Source organism: Erinaceus europaeus, chromosome 13, assembly GCF_950295315.1.
Source record: "Erinaceus europaeus chromosome 13, mEriEur2.1, whole genome shotgun sequence".
Lineage (NCBI taxonomy): Eukaryota > Metazoa > Chordata > Mammalia > Eulipotyphla > Erinaceidae > Erinaceus > Erinaceus europaeus.
In genome coordinates, this window is record NC_080174.1 from 14,111,346 (window position 1) to 14,130,169 (window position 18,824).

General features: G+C 44.2%; 1 protein-coding gene across 6 annotated transcripts in view; it reads right to left on the reverse strand.

The window, feature by feature from the left end:
* Positions 1 to 16,243: 16,243 nt before the first annotated feature.
* TAB2 (TGF-beta activated kinase 1 (MAP3K7) binding protein 2) overlaps positions 16,244 to 18,824 on the reverse strand; it is a 78,094-nt gene continuing 75,513 nt past the window's right edge. For 5 of the 6 annotated variants that reach the window (XM_060205355.1, XM_060205357.1, XM_060205354.1 and 2 more), the window contains one exon: positions 16,244 to 18,305. In XM_060205355.1, the coding sequence (XP_060061338.1) occupies positions 18,163 to 18,305 (143 nt within the window). In that variant the 3' untranslated portion in view covers positions 16,244 to 18,162. The remainder of the gene's footprint in view (positions 18,306 to 18,824) is intronic. The other variant, XM_060205358.1, reaches the window with a different exon arrangement.

The following is an 18,824-nucleotide window of genomic DNA, read 5'->3' on the forward strand; positions in this document are numbered from 1 at the left end:
CATCCTTGACCTTCCTTTCTGCACTTAACTTTAACAAGTATCCAGTATTTTCTGCCTCCCACCTGCTCATTATGGGACATACATTCAGTGGGATATGACTCTGCAATTTAAAAAGATGACATTGTGTCCTTTGGGACAAAAAGGGTAGAACTGGAGATGATTATGCATATTTTATTTTTTTAAATTATCTTTATGTATTGGATAGAGATGGCCAGAAATCGAGAGGGTAGGGGGTACATAGGGAGAGAGACAGAGAGACACCTGCAGCCTGGCTTCACCACTCACAAAGCTTTCTCCCTGCAGGTGGGGACCGGGGACTCAAACCCAGGACCTTGCACAGTGTAGCATGCGGGCTCAACCAGGTGCGCCACCATCCAGCCCTGAGATGATTATGCTGAATGAAGTAAGGAAGGAAGCAAAAGACAACTACTGGATGGTTTCTGTCATATGTGAACTATAGAGAATTCAAATACATGAATTTACAACAGAAAACGCAAAAGAAATGGCCAATTTGTCTCAAAGACTTTGTGAGAATGATGGTGGTTATCCTTGGGGGCTGGGGGCGCAGAACTTTGGTGGTGGGTACAGTGTGGATCTATAATCTGATTAATTAAATTATAAGATTATGCTCCTGCAATCGTTTAATCCTGTAAATAATCATTAAATCCATAATGAAAAATTTAAAAACAGTTAAAAAACTATGGTGAGACTCCTCAATTCCTGTCTTCCTTTTTCTCCCCAGGAATCATTTCTCTTCTGAAGTTGGTATCTAACTTCCCTTCTACCTTTACATAGACTCTGTGCTTTTCTTTCATTAAAAAATAATTTAGGGAGTCGGGTGGTAGCCCCGCAGGTTAAGCACACGTGGCACAAAGCACTAGGACCAGCATAAGGATCCCAGTTCAAGCCCCCAGCTCCCCACCTGCAGGGGAGTCGCTTCATAAGCGGTGAAGCAGGTCTGCAGGTGTCTCTCTTTCTCTCCCCCTCTCTGTCTTCCCCTCCTCTCTCCATTTCTCTCTGTCCTATCTAACAGCGACGATATCAATAACAACAATGATAATAACTACAACAACAATAAAAAAACAACAAGGGCAACAAAAGGGAAAATAAATAAATAGATAAATATTAAAAAATAATAATTTATTTGGGTGCCAGGTGGTGGCGCCTACAAGGGGGGGTCTCTTCATAGCACTGAAGCTGAACTAGCAGGTGTCTTTCTCTCCCCCTCTCTGTCTTCCCCTCCTCTCTCTATTTCTTTCTGTTCTGTCCAGCAATGGCAACAACAACAAGGACAACAAAAAATGAGAAAAAAAGGCCTCCAGGAGCAGTGGATTCCTGGTATAGGCACCGAGCCCCAGCAATAACCCTGGAGAAAAAAAAGTATATATCTATTGGATAGAGACAAAGAAATCTAGAGGGAGAGGGGCGACAGAGAGAAAGGGAGACATATAGCACTGCTTCATGGCTTGTGAAGCTTTCTCCCTGCTGGTGGGGACTGGGAGCTTGAACCCAGGCTCTTGAGCACTTAAACACATACACTCATGTTCTACCGGGTGAGCCACTGCACACCCCGTACTTGTGCTTGTCATCATTTTGTGCCCTGATGTGGCGTATGTACCACGCTGACTGACAGGGATAGTCCAGCCCCGCACCCCTTGGGTGAACCCCGCTTGATTTGGATGGACTTTATCTTCATAGGCTGTTGGATTCGACTGGCTGAGATTTTTATTAAGACCACTTACCTCCATTCCCCCCCACAGTTCCAGGATTTACATGTAAGTCTGAAAACATATAATATTTCACATTTAAAATTGTACATGGGTGGTACCAAATGCAACATCCTCCTTTAAAAAGAATGTCCCCCCCCATCAGCATTATTCCTAGGGCTTGGTGCCAGCACTGTAAATCCAGCCATTAAAAGTAAAAAAAATAAAAAGGTAAAAAAAGGTTCTCTGGCTATTTTTTTCTTCCCGCTACCCCCCCCCCCTTTTAGACAGGACAGAGAGAGACTGAGAGATGACTGGGATATAAAGAGAGGGAGAGAGAGACCGATATCTATCTGCAGACTTGCTTTCCTAATCTTCACTTTCTTTCTTAGTTTCTCTCCCTCTCTTTTCTTTCTTTCTTTTTTTTGCTTTCCCCCCCTTTTGTTACCCTTGTTTAATTTTTGTAGTCATTATTATTGTCGTCATCATTGATAGGACAGAGGGAGAAATGGAGAGAGGAGGGGAAGACAGAGAGGGAGAGAGAAAGACAGACACCTGCAGACCTGCTTCACCATTTGCTAATCTACTCCCCTGCAGGTGGGGAGCCGGGGGCTCGAACTGGGATCTTTATACTGGTCCTTGCGAAGCAAAGTCCGCTTAACCCACTGCACTACCACCTGACCCCCTGAAATTGAGAGGTGAGGGGAAGAGAGAGAGAGAGATAAAAAGAGAGAGAGAGAACTGCAGACTTACTTTACCGCTAGTGAAGCACCCCCTCAGTAGATGGGGAGCCGGGGTTTGAACCTGGATCCTTGCACATGTTAACATGTGCACTTAACCTGGTGTGCCACCACCCACACCTTTCTTCTTCCTGCAACTTGCTCTTAAGACGACACAGTCTGAGCTGAGGCTTTGTTAGCCTACCTAGTCACCTCCTAATTTCTTTTAGTCACTGTACAGATTCTCTGGCATGAACCTGCCCAACCCCTTGACTAACTGCTCTTCCCCCTCCTCCTCTCACTCCTCTTTCCCCTCTTCCTCTTCCTCCTCTTTCTGTTTTTTAAACCAGAACATCGTTCAGCTCTGGCTTATGGTGGGGTTGGGGTTGGGACTGAACTGAACCTGGGAGCTCAAAGCCTCAGGCATGAGACTGTCTTTGCGTAACCATTATGCTAGCCCCTTCTCCCAACCCCCACTAGCCCTTCTGACACACCAGATTTCCTGGCTCCTCCTGAGAAATGGAAGTGTTAGGCCTACCCAGCCTTGTTATCCCTGGATCCTGCTGCCCCACCACCCTCCTGCAGGGACTGAGAACCAGGTCCCCGACATTTCACTGAAGAGGTAGTGAGGGCAGTCGCACTTGCTCCCTGGGTGTGAATCTGTGCTGTGGTTTTGATTTGCACTTTCCTGTTGACAAGTGAGGCTTCTCCCCATTGTGGGAGGTGCTTTCAAGCCTGCTCTGTGAATTGCCTCTTCTCTCTCTCTTGCTTCATATTTTCATTTTTTTTTTTTTTGGATGAGTTGCAGAATTCAAAGATTTCAGGGGAATAGTTTCATACCTGTGTTTATGTGTGTAAAAACCCACCACTAGGGAGTGACGCAAAGCGCAAGGACCAGCGTAAGGATCCAGGTTTGAGTCCCCGGCTCCCCACCTGCAGGGGAGTCGCTTCACAAGTGGTGAAGCAGGCCTGTAGGTATCTGTCTTTCTCTCCTCCTCTCTCCATTTCTCTCTGTCGTATCCAACAACAACTACATCAATAGCAACAACAGTAATAACTACAACAATAAAACAAGGGCAACAAAAGGGAATAAATAAATAAATATTTAAAAAGTAACACCACTAAGCTCCCTGGGTCCCCACATCATTTTAAAAACCACCACAGTTTCCTCCCCTCCTTTCCCGTTTTTTTTTTTTTCTTTTTGTAAAATTTATTTATTTATGGGCTGGGCGGTGGCACTTCCTCCTGAGAACACATGCTACCACCCATGTCTAAGGACCTAGCTTCAAACCCCCCCCCCCCATCTGTAGGGGAAGTTGAGTGGTGAAGCAGTGCTGTAGGGGCTGTTCTTTCTCTCTCTCTCTCCTCTCTCACTTTTTCTTTGTCCTGTGTAATATCAAGTAAGAGGGAGGAAAAGAAAAATGTATGAAATAAGATCTGTTTATTTAGTTATGTGACGGAGAGAGAAGGAGCAAACACCAGAGCATCACTCTGGCACATGTGATGTTGGGGGTCAAACTCAGGACCTCATACTTTTATTTATTTATTCCCTTGTTGTTTTGTTGTTGTGGTTATTATTATTGTTGTTGTTATTGATGTCGGCATTGTTGGATAGGACAGAGAGAAATGGAGAGAGGAGGGGAAGACAGAGAGGAGGAGAGAAAGACAGACACCTGCAGACCTGCTTCACCGCCTATGAAGCGACTCCCCTGCAGGTGGGGAGCCGGGGGCTTGAACTGGGATCCTTATGCCGGTCCTTGCGCTTAGGACCTCATACTTGAGAGTCCTGGACTTTACCCACTACACCACTTCCCGGATTGCAACAATAGTAGTTTTCAGAGTCTAAGAGACAGGTTGTTGTTGTTTGCTTCACATATTTATATTCCACATGTGATTGAAACCACATGAAGATCTCTTAATTCCATTAAGTACAATCACCTGCAGGTCCACCCATTTTGTTCAGAAAGATACAATACCATCTTTTTTTTTTTTTTTTTTGCCTCCAGGGTTATCGCTGGGGCTCGGTGCCAGCACTTGGAATCCACTGTACCCTCTGAGGACAGGGAGATAAAGGGTGGAGGGCTGGGCGGTAGGGCACCAGCACAAAGCACAAGGACTCACGCAACCATCCTGGTTCGAGCTTCAGGCTGGCCTGCCGAAGGCGGGTGGCTTCACAACTGATGAAGCAGGCCTGCAGGTTTCTATCTTTCTCTCTTTCTCTCTCTCCCCTCTCAGTTTCTTTCTGTCCTATCCAATAAAATGGACAACCAGGATCCTTACGCCGGTCCTTGTGCTTTGCGCCTCTTGCGCTTAACCCACTGTGTTACCGCCCGACCCCTAGGAACAGCAAATCTTATACACACAGGTATGAAACTATACCCCAACAGTCTTATTCTATTGTGAACCGATACTAAATCAGTGAAAAAAAAAAGGGGAAAACTCCTAAAGAAACATCATAAATGGGGGAGTAATGCTCTGGTCTCATTTTTTTTTTTTAAATTGAGTTTTAACTGTCAGAAGTAGAGACATCTGATAGCTATTTGGGATTTGACAGATGGCATAAGATATAGCACAGTATATTTAACCAGTGATGTAAGAGAACTATGAGAACCAACCTGTAATCACAAGACACTCAGACCTGGGAAAACTCAGATGGGCAGTAGCCTGGGGAACATCTGTCTGCACAGCTGAACTCAACAGGCCAGAAGGTCATGTCCACCTCAGCTGTGGGTGGCCCTTTGTGGCACTGGTGGGAGAGGCACTATCAGACTTCGGGGCGGCGCTTCCCTCCTGGAGAAGAATATCTTGTGGGAAGGGTCATGAGACTCTGAGCACTAAGGAGAGGCTGGTCTTGGTGTCAATACTTCAGCCCTCATGACCTCGGGCTGTTCTCCTTGCATGAATTCAGTTTTGCCTTGGTTTAAGAAGAAACTGGAGGACTAGGCGGTGGCACACCCAGTGAAGCTCACATATTACAGTGTGCAAGGACCTGGGTTCAAACCCCTGGTCCCCCACCGCAGGGGGGAAAGCTTCACAAGCAGTTGAAACAGTGCTGCAGCTGTGTCTACTTTTCTCTCTCTCCTCTCTTCCTTCCTCTTTCTTTCCTTTTTCCTTCTAACATTTTATTTATTTTATAAGAGGGGCAGGAGGTGGAGACTGAGACCAGAACACTGTTCAGCTGTGGATTGTGAGGGGTCTGGGAATTGAACCTGGGACCTAGGAGCCTCAGGCATGAAAATCTTTTGCAGAACCATTACACTGTCTGTCCAGACTCCCCCCTTCCTCTTTCATCTCTCTCTGCCTTTCACCTTCTGCAAAAAAAAAAAAAAAAGACTACTAGGAATGATGGGGTTGTAGAGGCACTGAGACCCAGTGATGACTCTGGTGGTGAAGAGGAAAAGGGCCTGGAGACAGCATAATGGTTCTGCAAGAACCTTTGATGCCTCAGGTACTGGGGTTCCGGGTTCAATCTCATGTCCTACAGGTCAGAGCTGAGCAGTGCTCTAGCCTTTCTCTCAGTGTGTCTCTCTCATTAAAAACAGATAGTGAAGAAGGAAAAAAAATGTCCCCCTTTGTTGTCCTTGTTTATTATTTTTGTTGTCATTATTGCTGTCATTGTTGTTGGATAGGACAGAGAGAAACCGAGAGAGGAGGGGAATACAGAAAGGTGGGAGAGGAAGACACCTGCAGACCTGCTTCACCGCCTGTGAAGCCATACTCCTGCAGGTGGGAACTGGGGGCTCGAACCCAGATCCTTGCTCCAGTCCTTGCGCTTTGCACTATGTGCGCTTATCCCCCTGCGCTACAGCCCAGTCCTGAAGGAAAATATTTTTAGATGAGAGAGAAAGAGGGAAGAGTGGAGAGGTTGAGAGAGAGAAAGAGAGAGGAGGGAGGGAGAGAGAGCCAGAATCACTTTGGTATGTGCTCTGCCTGTTGTGTCACCTCCTGGCCACTCTTCATGGACACCCTGCATTCAGAGCAGCAGACCAGTAGACCCACTTCAGTGAGTGCTATATCTGGGGGTGGTGATTTTAAACAGTAAATCTGCTGACAAAAAAGTCCAGCAAATGCACATCAGGTAGAGTGTGGGGTTGGAGGGCGGCCCCGAATATTGAGAGCAGCTGTTGCCAATTGTTCCTTGTTCTGTGCGGATATTTCCACCTGTGCCCACCCTGTGATAACTATAAAAAGGTGGGACGAGAAGTGATTGGGGTCTCAGACTCTCCCCTTGCTTGGAAGGGTGTTGGCTTAAGCTTAAGCTTCCCAATAAAGGCTCTTGCTATTGCATGTGATTCTGGTCTTTGCGGCGTGAGATCAGGACTCGAACTTCTGGGCATAACAAGAGCACATGTCTTATTGTGAGCTGGCCCTGGGTTCCAGACCTGACCTCACGAGAATATAGCAGAGGACACGGGGCTGGGGGTAATGGGAGCTCCGTGAATGGTGGAGTGATGCTGTGTTAACACTTAGTCTCTCAAAAAAGTAAAAAATGTGAACAAATAAAGCCAAAGCATGGCAATTAGTAGACTGTAAAAGAAAACAAGCGTTTCTAGTAGAATCAAGATGGTGGGCTGCTTTCACCTTCTCTGACCTCGGTAGAGAATGTGCCAGCAGACTCTCAAACTGTAACTAATTTCTTCCCAGATGTATGGCATTCAAAGGTTGTGCTCTGCTGTTGACTAAACTGGAGAAAGTGTCAACATGCTTTTGATAACTTTGGGTTCAAACATGACCGATGGCGGCCAGCTCCTTCCAGATGTTGAGTGCTGGCCCTGAGTCCTTTCAGCTGGGACCCCGGGTGAAGTTCTGAAGCCCTCTGCCTTGCTTTCTCTCCCATAAAGTCGGGAGAGCATGTCCTTCAGAGACCCTGTGGCTTCCTTGGGCTAGTATTTGCAAAGGATTTCCAGCAGTAACAAGTCAGCAAGCATGAGTCAGTGGCATTTAAAATGTGACACAATGGCCCTGCTTTGAGGTGCATGGTGTCAATCATTTAGATGAACTTTGTGAGGGGAAATAGATGAGGGGAGTTACTGCCTCCTGTCTGTAGCTGCAGGGGCAGTTCGGGTCGACAGACTATGACCCACATAGTCAATGACTGCCACCTCTCCAGATTCAAAGGAGGTCTCGAAACTTTACATCAGGCTCAACCTGACGCTGTTGACTGGCTACGGAAGAAGGGCAAACGCTAGAAGAAGAAGACTGCCTCCTGGATTTGTCTGTATCCAGCCAGCAAGATGCTGCCATGTCCACTTGGGAGAGCAGTCTAGCTCCTCACAAGCTCACACGTGGGGACCCTTGAGGGGGGGCCTGAGGCTAATAATCAGCACCCCTGATCTCCCCAGCTTCTAGGGGAACAGGGCGCACATCCGATGAGAAAATGATCACATACTCGGAGGAAGGTTTAGGATAGATTGTTAACTCTGAAAGAGAATGGAAGATTTAGGTGTTCTGAGAGATTAGGAGAAAATGGCTTCCTACAAAAATAGCCTAAGTTTAATAGCTACAGAGTAAAGGTACCAATAAATTAAACACACACACACACAACTGAAACCTGAAAGGACGGCACAGTTCAGAGGTCTGTTGGGGTGAAGCCACATCAGAGTTCAAGAATTCTGTGATGAAGGTCAAGGTGGCAAACTAACCGTCTGCCCCCATCACCACCACTGGTCCTGGTGGTGGCGTAGTGGATAAAACGTTGGACTATCAAGCATGTGGTCTCAAGTTTGCTCTCTGGAATCACATGTGCCAGAGTGATGCTGTGATGTTCTCCACCTCTCTCTCTCTTTCTCTCTCTCTCTATATATATATAGACACACAGAGAAATCGGGCAAGAGACGGGCAGGGACACCTACAGCCTCTACAGCTCGTGAAGCTTCTCCCCACAGTCGGGGATGAGAGCTCAAACGTGTCCTCATGCATTGTAATGAGTGTGTTTTACTGGTCGCACCACTACAATCCTACTATTTATTTATTTATTTATTTAGTTTTATTTTTGCCTCCAGGGTTATCACTGGGGCTCAGCTCTGGCACTACAAATCCACTGCTCCTGGCCACCATCTCTCTCTCTCTTTTTGGATAGGACAGAGAGAAATGGAGAGAGGAGGGGAGGACAGAGAGGGGGAGAGAAAGATAGGCAGCTACAGACCTGCTTTACCGCCTGTGAAGCGACTCCCCTGCAGGTGGGCAGCTGGGGGAGGAGCACTTCAAACTGGGATCCTTGTGTGGGCCCTTGTGTTACCTACTATGTGTGCTTAACCTAGGGGACCACGACCTGACCTCGTCCCCATTTTATTTATTTATTCATTTTTAAGAAAGTACACACACCAGAAAGAAGCATGAAGGTGATTTTCTGAACTAAAAGTCCTGTGTCTAGTTGCAGTTCTCCAAACACAGCAGCAGAAACTGGGCCCTGAGGAAATGAAACCAGATTGTAGGAGGCAAGAGTCACAGTAGTTGGCAGGTACAGAAGAGAAAGCTCAATGTCACTGAGAATGAAAAGGGAGCTTTTTTCCCCTCAGCACTGGGAATAAAACAGAATCAAGCGGGGTGTGTGTGTGCGCAGTGGTTTAAACACACATGGTGCGAAGCGCAAGGATGGGCGAAAGGATCCGGGTTCGAGCCCCCGGCTCCCCATCCGCAGGGGGGGTCACTTCATGGGTGGTGAAGCAGGTCTGTTTTTCTCTCCCGCTCTCTCGATTTCTCTCTGTCCTATCCAAAAATAACAACAGCAATGGCAACAATAATAATGATAACAAGGGTTACAATAAGGGCAACAAAATGGGAAAAATGGCCTCCAGGAGCAATGGATTTGTAGTGCAGGCACTGAGCTCCAGCAATAACCCTGGACACACACACACACAAAATCTTTAAAAAAACAAAACAGGGAGTCGGGCAGTAGCGCAGTGGGTTAAGCGCTCATGGCGCCAAACACAAGGACCGGCGTAAGGATCCCAGCTCGAGCCCCCGGATCCCCACCTGCAGGGGAGTCGCTTCACAGGTGGTGAAGCAGGTCTTCAGGTGTCTTGTCTTTCTCTCCCCTTCTCTGTCTTCCCCTCCTCTCTCCATTTCTCTCTGTCCTATTCAACAACGACATAAGTAACAACAATAATAACTACAACAATAAAACAACAAGGGCAACAAAAGGAAATAAATATATTAAAAATAAATAAATAAACAAAACAACAGATCAAGGAGATTCATTAACGAAATCCTTCGACTTGTACGCATGGATGATTTGTCAAACTTGAGGAAACAACAGTCTCCTCTAAATCTAAGGGCTAATAGTCACTCTAGTTACAAATGCAAATTCCAGAGCATATGTTCAAAAGCAAAAAGCCAAAGCCAACAGTTAGGCTAAAGTTTTTTTTCCTTCCTTCCTTCCTTCCTTTCTTTCTCCTTCCCTTCCCTTCCCTTCCCTTCCCTTCCCTTCCCTTCCCTTCCCTCATTCCCTTCCCTTCCCTTCCCTTCCCTTCCCTTCCCTTCCCTTCCCTTCCCTTCCCTTCCCTTCCCTTCCCTTCCCTTCCCTTCCCTTCCCTTCCCTTCCCTCATTCCCTTCCTTCCTTTCTCTCTTTCTAGCTAAAGTTTTGGGAACCCTGCTTAGTCTTTATTTCTTCGGTCTCAGAATGTGTGCGCGCTTGTGGGCATTTTATGTAATGTGAAGCCAGACACTTGAGTGAGAACATGAACCACCACGCACAGTAGAGATGGGCAGGACTCGGGTCAATACAGAGAGGAGTGCAGGCGGTGCGTCTTGAAGACATGGCCGTTTGCACCATTTGACCGTAACTAGAATCACGCTTCCTGACACCTCACAATCCTAACAAGTCATTCACCGTCTTTGGGATGAGACTGTATATACTGCTTTTCACAAGCAGAACTTAGATGTCTGGGGTAGTGTCCTAAGATGTCTCTATTCTATTACAAAACCATTTTCGAAGGACCTGAGAGTTGGCACAGTTAATAGGAGGCTGAACTGAGAAGCATGAGGTCCTGAGTTCGATCCTTGGCATCCCAGATGCCAGAGTGACACTTTGGCTCTCTCTCCTCTGCTGCTATATTAATAAGATCATTAAAGAATTTGGAAAATGGGTTTGTGGAATAACTCTGTAAAACATCAAAAGGAGATCCGAGTGCACCCAGTTGAACGCACACATTACCATGCACAAGGACCTGGGTTCAATCCCCTGGGTTCCCACCTCCAGGGGAAAAGCTGCTCAGAGCTGACATTTTTCAGGAGAGTGGGAGGGGAAGATACCACAGTAACAAAGTTTCCCCCAGTGTGGTGGCAGTTGGGCAGGTACCCAAGCTATCTTGCTGGCCCAGTTCCAATTCTCTTGGAATCAGAACATATATTGTCATGTTCTTTGTAGCGCTTCTCTTGGTCAATTTTTTTTTCCCAGGATAAGTACTCTTTCATGTCTCTCTCTTAACTGAGAGTTAAAAGAAAAAAATCATTTGGAGCCAAGAGATAGCTCACCTGGTAGGGTACACGCCACAGTACATTCAAGGCCTTCGATCCTCTGAACCTACTGGAAGCATAGTGGGTAGTGCCAGGCAGGGGTGCTTCAGGGATGATGGCATGATGAAATGGTCTTGTTCCCCTCAGACACAGAATAAGGCAAAGGACATGGGGTGACTGAGCAGTGGTACGGCATGTCTGAGGGTCATGGCACCACATTAAAAAAAAGTCAATTCTCAGCACATCTAAGAATGAGAAGTCACTAATTCTTTAGCTTTAAAACTTTAAAAATATATTTATTTTCCCTTTTGTTGCCCTTGTTTTTTTTATTGTTGTAGTTATTATGGTTGTTGTTATTGATGTCGTCATTGTTGGATAGGACAGAAAGAAATGGAGAGAGGAGAGGAAGACAGAGAGGGGGAAGAGAAAGAGAGACACCTGCAGACCTGCTTCACCACCTGTGAAGGGACCTGCCTGCAGGTGGGGAGCCGGGGGCTCGAACTGGGAACCTTCCGCTGGACCTTGCGCTTTGTGCCACATGCGCTTAACCCATTGAGCTACCGCCTGACTCCCTAAAGGCAAATTTTAAGCTTTGAAGTGAAGCCGGATGTAACAGAATCAGGAGCTTCAATTTCTGAATTTCTCAGAGCACCCACGAACACCCCTAACTTCTGATTTCAGAACCATACAAAACAGTCAAAACATCTTATTTCATTGCATTACAAACTCCCAACGACCCCTTATTTAGTATTTCAAAGGCACAGCATTCTAGTCTAGCTGGTTGGCTTTTGAAATTACCACTAGTATGGCCCCATGGGAATACACCAAGATCATTAATGGCTGCTCCCATGGGTTAATTTGGAGTCGTTAGAAATGAACTCAGTCCTCAAGAATCATGACCACTACCAACAATTAGCCTACTTACTCACTGTGGGGTCTGAAAGAGGTAGGTCAGAACACCCACCCTATCACAGTAAACAGAGGTTAAAATATTGATAGCAATGGGTGCCTTATACACAGAAAACACAAGGGAGTGCTGTGAGGTCATATTGTAAACTACTTCAACCTCCATCTTTGAAGGGTTCAATGGAAGCACAAGGCAGTAAATGGGGGCAGGGGAGATAGCATACAAAGATTCTCATGCCTGAGGCTCCATGGTCTCAGAATCAATGTCACCCCCAACCTCATTTCCCAAGCCCAAGATGAGCAGTGCTGGGGGTGGGGAGTACATTAGTGGGGTGATGCCAGCTCCATTAGGGGAAGTAATTGGACTAGGCTAATTTTCTGAAGAGAAATTCCGTTGGTAACAAACCATGCTCAAAAAGAACAGACCACAGAATCCTGAAAGTCAACTCAGTGAGAAGCTAGGGAATTAACATTTTTAAGCTGGAGAACTGAACATTCTGCTGTTTACTCTTCTGAGGCTACCGTATGCAGGAATTAGAGGTTGGAGGCAGAATTAGAACAGTGCAAAAAGACGCTAAGTCTATTAAGGTACAGTCGGGTGAGCGCATACTTCTTTTTGAAATTTCTGGGAAGAATTTCCATGTGAAGGCAGTTGTTTTTTTTTTTTTTGCTTCCAGGGTTGTTGCTGGGGCTCAGTATCAGCACTACAAATCCACTGCTCCTGGCAGCCAATTTTTCCATTTTATTGGATAGGACAGAGAGAAATTGAGAGAGCTGGTGAAGATAGTGAGAGAGAAATACAGACACCTGCAGATCGGTTTCACTGCTTGCGGGTTTCACTGCTTGCGAAGCGTCTTCCCTCCAGGTAGGGAGCTGGGGGCTTGAACAGGGATCTTTGTGCAGGTCCTCGTGCTTTGTACTATGTGCACTTAACCCGGTGTGCCACTGCCTAGTCCCCATGAAGGCATTGTTTCAGGGGCTTAGAGGGATGTTATTTCTGCCCTCAGAGAAGGAAGAATAAAGGGGTAAAAAAGGACTTGTAGAGAGAGAGAGGCTAGAAGTGAATAATATCAATTTTAGACATAGAATAAATAGGCAGATTTGTAAACACTGGAGTAAATCCTTTCAAGAAAGTGTTTATTTCACTGGAGAAATAGTTTGCTGCACTTCATCATAAAACATATTAATACATTTTTAAAAAAAGATAGCTGGACAGGCAGTGGAAATAGAAATTCTCTCAACCTTCAGGTGAGTCTTTTGTAATTTTATAACCTTTGCAATCAACCTTCTAACATTAAAGGGGGGGAGAATCCATCACAGATGCTGAAATACTGGATTCTTGATTTAATGAGATGAGATGTCCCCTAGAACAATTCAAAGAAACAACAGATTCACTGCTTCTGTCCACTAATAGTTAAAAGAAAAAAAAAGTGCAATAAAACCCATTTATAGAAAAACACGATCCACTGTTTTAGGATTAGTTTCTGGAGAGAAAGGGGGTTGGCTCAGAGACTCACGCTAATCCCTTTAGTGTGGAAATAAAACGGGACCATTCCAAGGTTACAAAGCAAACCTGAGGAGGTGCTTGTCCTGAGCCCTGACTGTTCAGACTCCCAGATGAGTGGCCTATCTAGGGACAACAAGGCTTCACAGCACTAATATACAACTGCTTCCATCAACTTTTAAAGTAACTAGGTACATCACTTAACCCAACATGGTAAGCAGTATATATAGTTATGAAGATAATGTATTAGCAAATGCTTATGAGTAATCACTCACTTAAAAACTACCTTCAACTCACTTAAAAACTACCTGCTCCATACTGGGTGTGTGTCTGTGTAGTGGTGGTAGTGGTGAACACTCCAGTCAAACAAATAGAATGCTATAAAATTCTGTTCTTTGTGGCTTCCAGTAGTATTTCCAGAAGCAATAATACAAAAAAAAAAACAAAAACCAAAAAAAAAAAAACTAAGTCATTTCATTTTCAAGTAAGATGGATATAGTAATTGTATCTTTCAGAAACTGGAGCCCAAAATATGTTCATTGTCATAGAGAAACTGAAGCACTTTACAGTACTATGTAGTTAGCCAACGATGCTAAAACCGAGCATGGAGATATTAAATCTAAAATGACTGGTGTCACTTCAGATTTGATGTTTTCTAAGGCAAAGTAGCTACTCTGAATCACTCATGAGCTGAACAGTGTATTTCACACTATTCTTATACCTAGCATTTGGTAGAGAGGAAGCCGGTGAAATGTCAGTTATCCCTACGATTTACAAACATGCTCTGATCAAAATATACAGGTTTAAAGTTCATAGCTAATATTGCTTTCAACTATCTATGGATATGATTTCCAGCACAATTTCATCTCTCTAATTTAAAGTCACTTAACATTAGAGTTAAAACAGATTCAGATGGATCACTTGTAAAAGTAAATGGAAACTATAAAGGAAAAATAAAAGTTCACATTAAGAAAAATATAACTTGAAATACAATGTGCACCTCTATAGAATGTTCCGTCATAGTCAATTATGATACTTTTCAACATTTTCCTAATCTAGAAGTTTTCTCAAGCCCAGTTTATAAAGTATTAATTACCCCACCCCATTAAACACGATGTTGCCACCCAAGAATAATCAGTGGTGATAAAGTTCTATCTGGGAAGGTAGGGAATTGAAATACATAAACTCACCAAAAAAGGGGGGGGGGGGGCTGGCAGATGGGCAGTGATGTGCAAGCCCTGGGTTTGAGCCTCCACTCTCCACCTACAGAGGGGACACTCCTGAGTGGTGAAGCAGGTCTGCAGGTGCCCTTCTCTCTCTCCCTCCCCTCTCAATGTCTCTCTGTTATATCAAAATAGAAAGACTTAACAGAGAGAGAGAAAGAGACAGGGAGATGGCTGCCAGGAGTGGTGGATTCAGAGTGCTAGTACAGAACTTCAGTGATAGCCCTGGTGGCAAAGAAAAAATAGTGACTGAACTGTCTCTTAAGACTTTGTGGTTAGTGTTGAGGTAGGAGAGGTCAGGAGAAAAGGATCACAGAACTTTGGCGGTGTGTGCTGTGTGGAAGTATACAAAGTACTGCTCAGCTCTGGTTTAGGATCGTGCTGGGGACTGAACCTGGGGCCTTGGAGTCTCAAGCCCGAGAGTCTTTTGCATAACCATTATACTGTCTTCCTAGCCCTACCACTGTAATCTTAGAATTTTGAGAGCTTGTTTGGAGGTTCTAGCAGGGGAGCACAGCTACTGGGATGCCTTCGACAGAAGACCTGCCAGTCTCTATGCAGGGAAGGCCGTCCTCTTTGACCGAGCGCGCAGCTTCGGACGAACGCACATGGAGTGGTGAAGGAGGAAGGGGACAGACGCCGCCTAGCCAGCCAGATCAGCCGAATCAACTCTGGTGATCAATAGGTTGACAGACGCCGCAGCCAGATCACCCTCACATCCTAATCTTATAATTCTGTAAACCATTATTAAATCACTAATTAAAAAAGTATAGAAAAAAAGAAAAGCTCTCCTTAGTTACTGTGATTCCAGGTTGGTGCAGTAATTCCTAAAGGTGGACTCCAGACCACGAACATGTCCAGGCCTGGCACAATCCCTGGAAAATAGTATTTCTGTCCCACTAGACTTAAAAGAACCAATCAAAGTAAGACAGGGCTTTCTATAATTCATTATAAAAGACATCAAGTCCTACTATGCTGTTTTAAGTTCAGAAAAGATGCATTTTGTTTTGCCACTGTAAGTATGAGGTGTTTTTTTTCTATTAGTGATTAATATTATTATGAGATTATAAAATTATATATATATATATATTTTTTTTGAAGACCCCCTAATGAGAAGCACCACCATTCTCATCAAATACACATTAGAAAAATACTAACAAAATGACTACACGGGCCAACTGACTCAAGAAACTGTGTTTTAACCACGGGGAAACAAAACTCCAAAAGAAATGAAAGGAAGAAAAAAATATATGTATACATGTATTTTTCTGGCCCAACTTGAAAATGACTGCCTTGCTTTAAAAAAAAATTTTTTTTTTAGTCATCTTTATTTGACAGAGACAGCCAGATGCCAAGAGGGAAGGGGAGATAAGAGAGAGAGACAGAGAGACACCTGCAGACCTGCTACACCAATCGTGAAGCTTTTCCCCTGCAGGTGGGGACTGGGGGCTTGAACCTGAGTCCTCGTGCCCTGTAACATGCGCGCTGAACCAGACAGGCCACCACACAGCCCTGCCTTCCTTCTTTCTCTGCCTCTGTTTCTCTCTCTGCCTTCTTTCTTTTGTCAAAAGCAAGTTGGGGGAATTGATAAAAAAATTCTAGGAATGCAACTGCATGTCACAAACAACTCTATAGAGGTTACTTTGATCTTCATTACCTAGCAACTACCGCTGGGCTATCAACTATCTCCTACCCCACACATACTAAAAATGAGTCACAAATCCACATTAGAATATAAGTTTTTTTAATTTTTATAAATAACTTATCTGTTACAAAGATAGTTTACCCAGCTAAATCACAAAACCATGAACTCAAGATATCCAAATTATGTTTTATTAATAAAACAAGTAAAAACTGATTTATCAATCTTCACATAGAACTGCAGCTGAAGCTGAAAAACAAGGCCTACTTTTCAAACAAGACGCATAGGATGTTAAGGGCTTTGGGCATATGGCCCGATTCACTAGGACTGGCACAGTTCTCCCCGTATACAGAATATGTGAAGCCTGAAGTCAAGGCTTTGCCATCCATCTAGCTCACTTGTAAGAATCCCGTTCATTTAAAAAAACAGCCATTTGTGAACATTTATAGGGGCGACACAGTCGACATTTTCTCCTGTCTTCTGCTACATTTCAGCACTCCCCTTAACCCCACCCTAAGCGCTGATATCATTTCATGATTCTTTTTAAATGCACTGTTACTTCTTTTTCTTGATTTCATTTAGTTATATACATTCCTGATCATCTGAATATTTATCTTCCTTATAAAAATATAACATCAAAATAAAGAGATGCTTGAGGTTGCTTCAGTGTTCAAGTTTGCTTGTTTTTCTTTTTTTTCTTCCAGCTTTTCTTTAGTTGTCCTAAGTATGACTAGCCTTGTTTTATAAGTACACATGATACCGCCACCGAGTCAGCTTTAGAAAGGGATTGCCCCAGCGGTAAAGCATTTAAAAAATTCTCTCCCCCCAAAAAGGGCTGCAGGTACCGCTGCTGTTGCTGGTTTTGAAACTGCACTTTCCCGACACTAAATCTCTTATGGAAGTTCTGTGGGACACTGGGCATCTAGATGAAGCAAGCTTTACCTGCTGCTCTGTCAGTGGGTTAAAAATACCTTTTGTTTGAGCCTTCCCTGCGGAAGAGAAACACTGGGCTAGGTCGCCCACTGCTAAGTCAGTACAGACCTACAGACAAAGGTCTTGTTAACATTTGCTGTGATTCACTCTGCAGCATCTGCGTGTCTTCACAGAACATCAGCGCTCATGAGGGCAAAGTACAGAATAAGTAGATGAAACTTATTTTGTGCATAGTTTCATTTCATTAATGCTTTTGTATTTTAAGGCGTTGCTTCTCTCAGATAAGGCTTAAGGGCACATGACTGTGCTTAATCACTAAAAGAAAAAAAGAAAATTAGTTAACAAAAGACTATAACACTATACATGTAGAAATATAAGAAAATAATAAAAGAGGAGGAGGAGAGATCATTTAAAACAGACTTGAGAGATCTGTACAGTAGGAAGAGCTTTGGGGGGTTTCACTTTGTACAGACAATGCATGCTGCTTTCTTTTTCATCTTTAGATCTAGATGCTGGTTTCACAGAGTGGAGACGCGTTCAGGGAAGACAAAGACAAGGCCAAGAGTACCACAGATTTGTGAAGTTCTTCCCCAATCGACGGGCACTATGCGGCAGCAAACCGTTTTTTTTTAAATAGTTAAACTTTGTTCCATTTCTTCATGTTTGTAGTGTTTCACCAAAAGTTAATAATAATAATAAAAAAAAGCCACTGTTCTCTTCCTTCCTCCTGTCAAAATTCAGTAGTGACATGAGGGGGAAAAGGTATCAGGAACACTTAGGCTTAATATATTGAGAAGTATCCACAATGGGCTACCGGTAACACTGTACATGGCCAGGCAGTGGGCAACCAAGTCTTGCAGTAGATTACCTCTCGTGTGATGAGTCTCCACTGCCCATGACACTAGACTGAGGTATTATTAGCTCTGTGGGCTGATATTTAACATTAACACACCATCTGGTCACACCTTCAATCTGACCAAATCCTATGTAGCAGTGAAACTTTGCCCCTGATGACAGACTAGTTCCTTCAACTTCCAACGTGGCTTCAGAGAAGGAAAAGGGCCTTTTGGCTCAGAAATGCCTTGGCATCTCACACTGTTCGCAGCGGATTAACGCTGGATGGTTCAAAAAAGTACAGGCAGTGCAATTCCACTGAGCTCCCTCATCGTCTTCTGCATCTTGAGTTTTTGGTGTTTTGATGGTGGGCCTTTGATCTGTAAGGAAGCAAAAGAATTATTTTAGAAATAAAAGCCAAGACTCATCAAGGACTAGCAACTTTAAACAATATATATATATATATATATATATATATATATTTTTTTTACTGCACAGCACAAAGCAATTGTTAATAACCAAACGAAACATCCAAGTGAAACCGACAGTCATGACTTGGTCCTCACCAACCTCTATCTCAGAGTCCACAGGCAGAGCCCCTACCTAGGCCTGACAGTGTGTCAACCTCTCTCTCTCAAGATATTTCTTTACTGGGGGATGGAGCATCATGTCCTCCCACTTGCAGGAGAAGCGGAGTCAGTTCCTATAATAACTGACAGCAAAGATTCCCTGAAGGTCACCTGAAATTGTGAAAATGCAGTACTGACACTGAGCTTCTGTCTCAGTGCCTCATTTCCCACTGACAGAGTTATTGATTTTCTACCAAAATAGACCTTCTTATTAAATATTCTCTATCTGCTGGAAATACAAGACTTGAACACAAGTAACATAAAATGAAC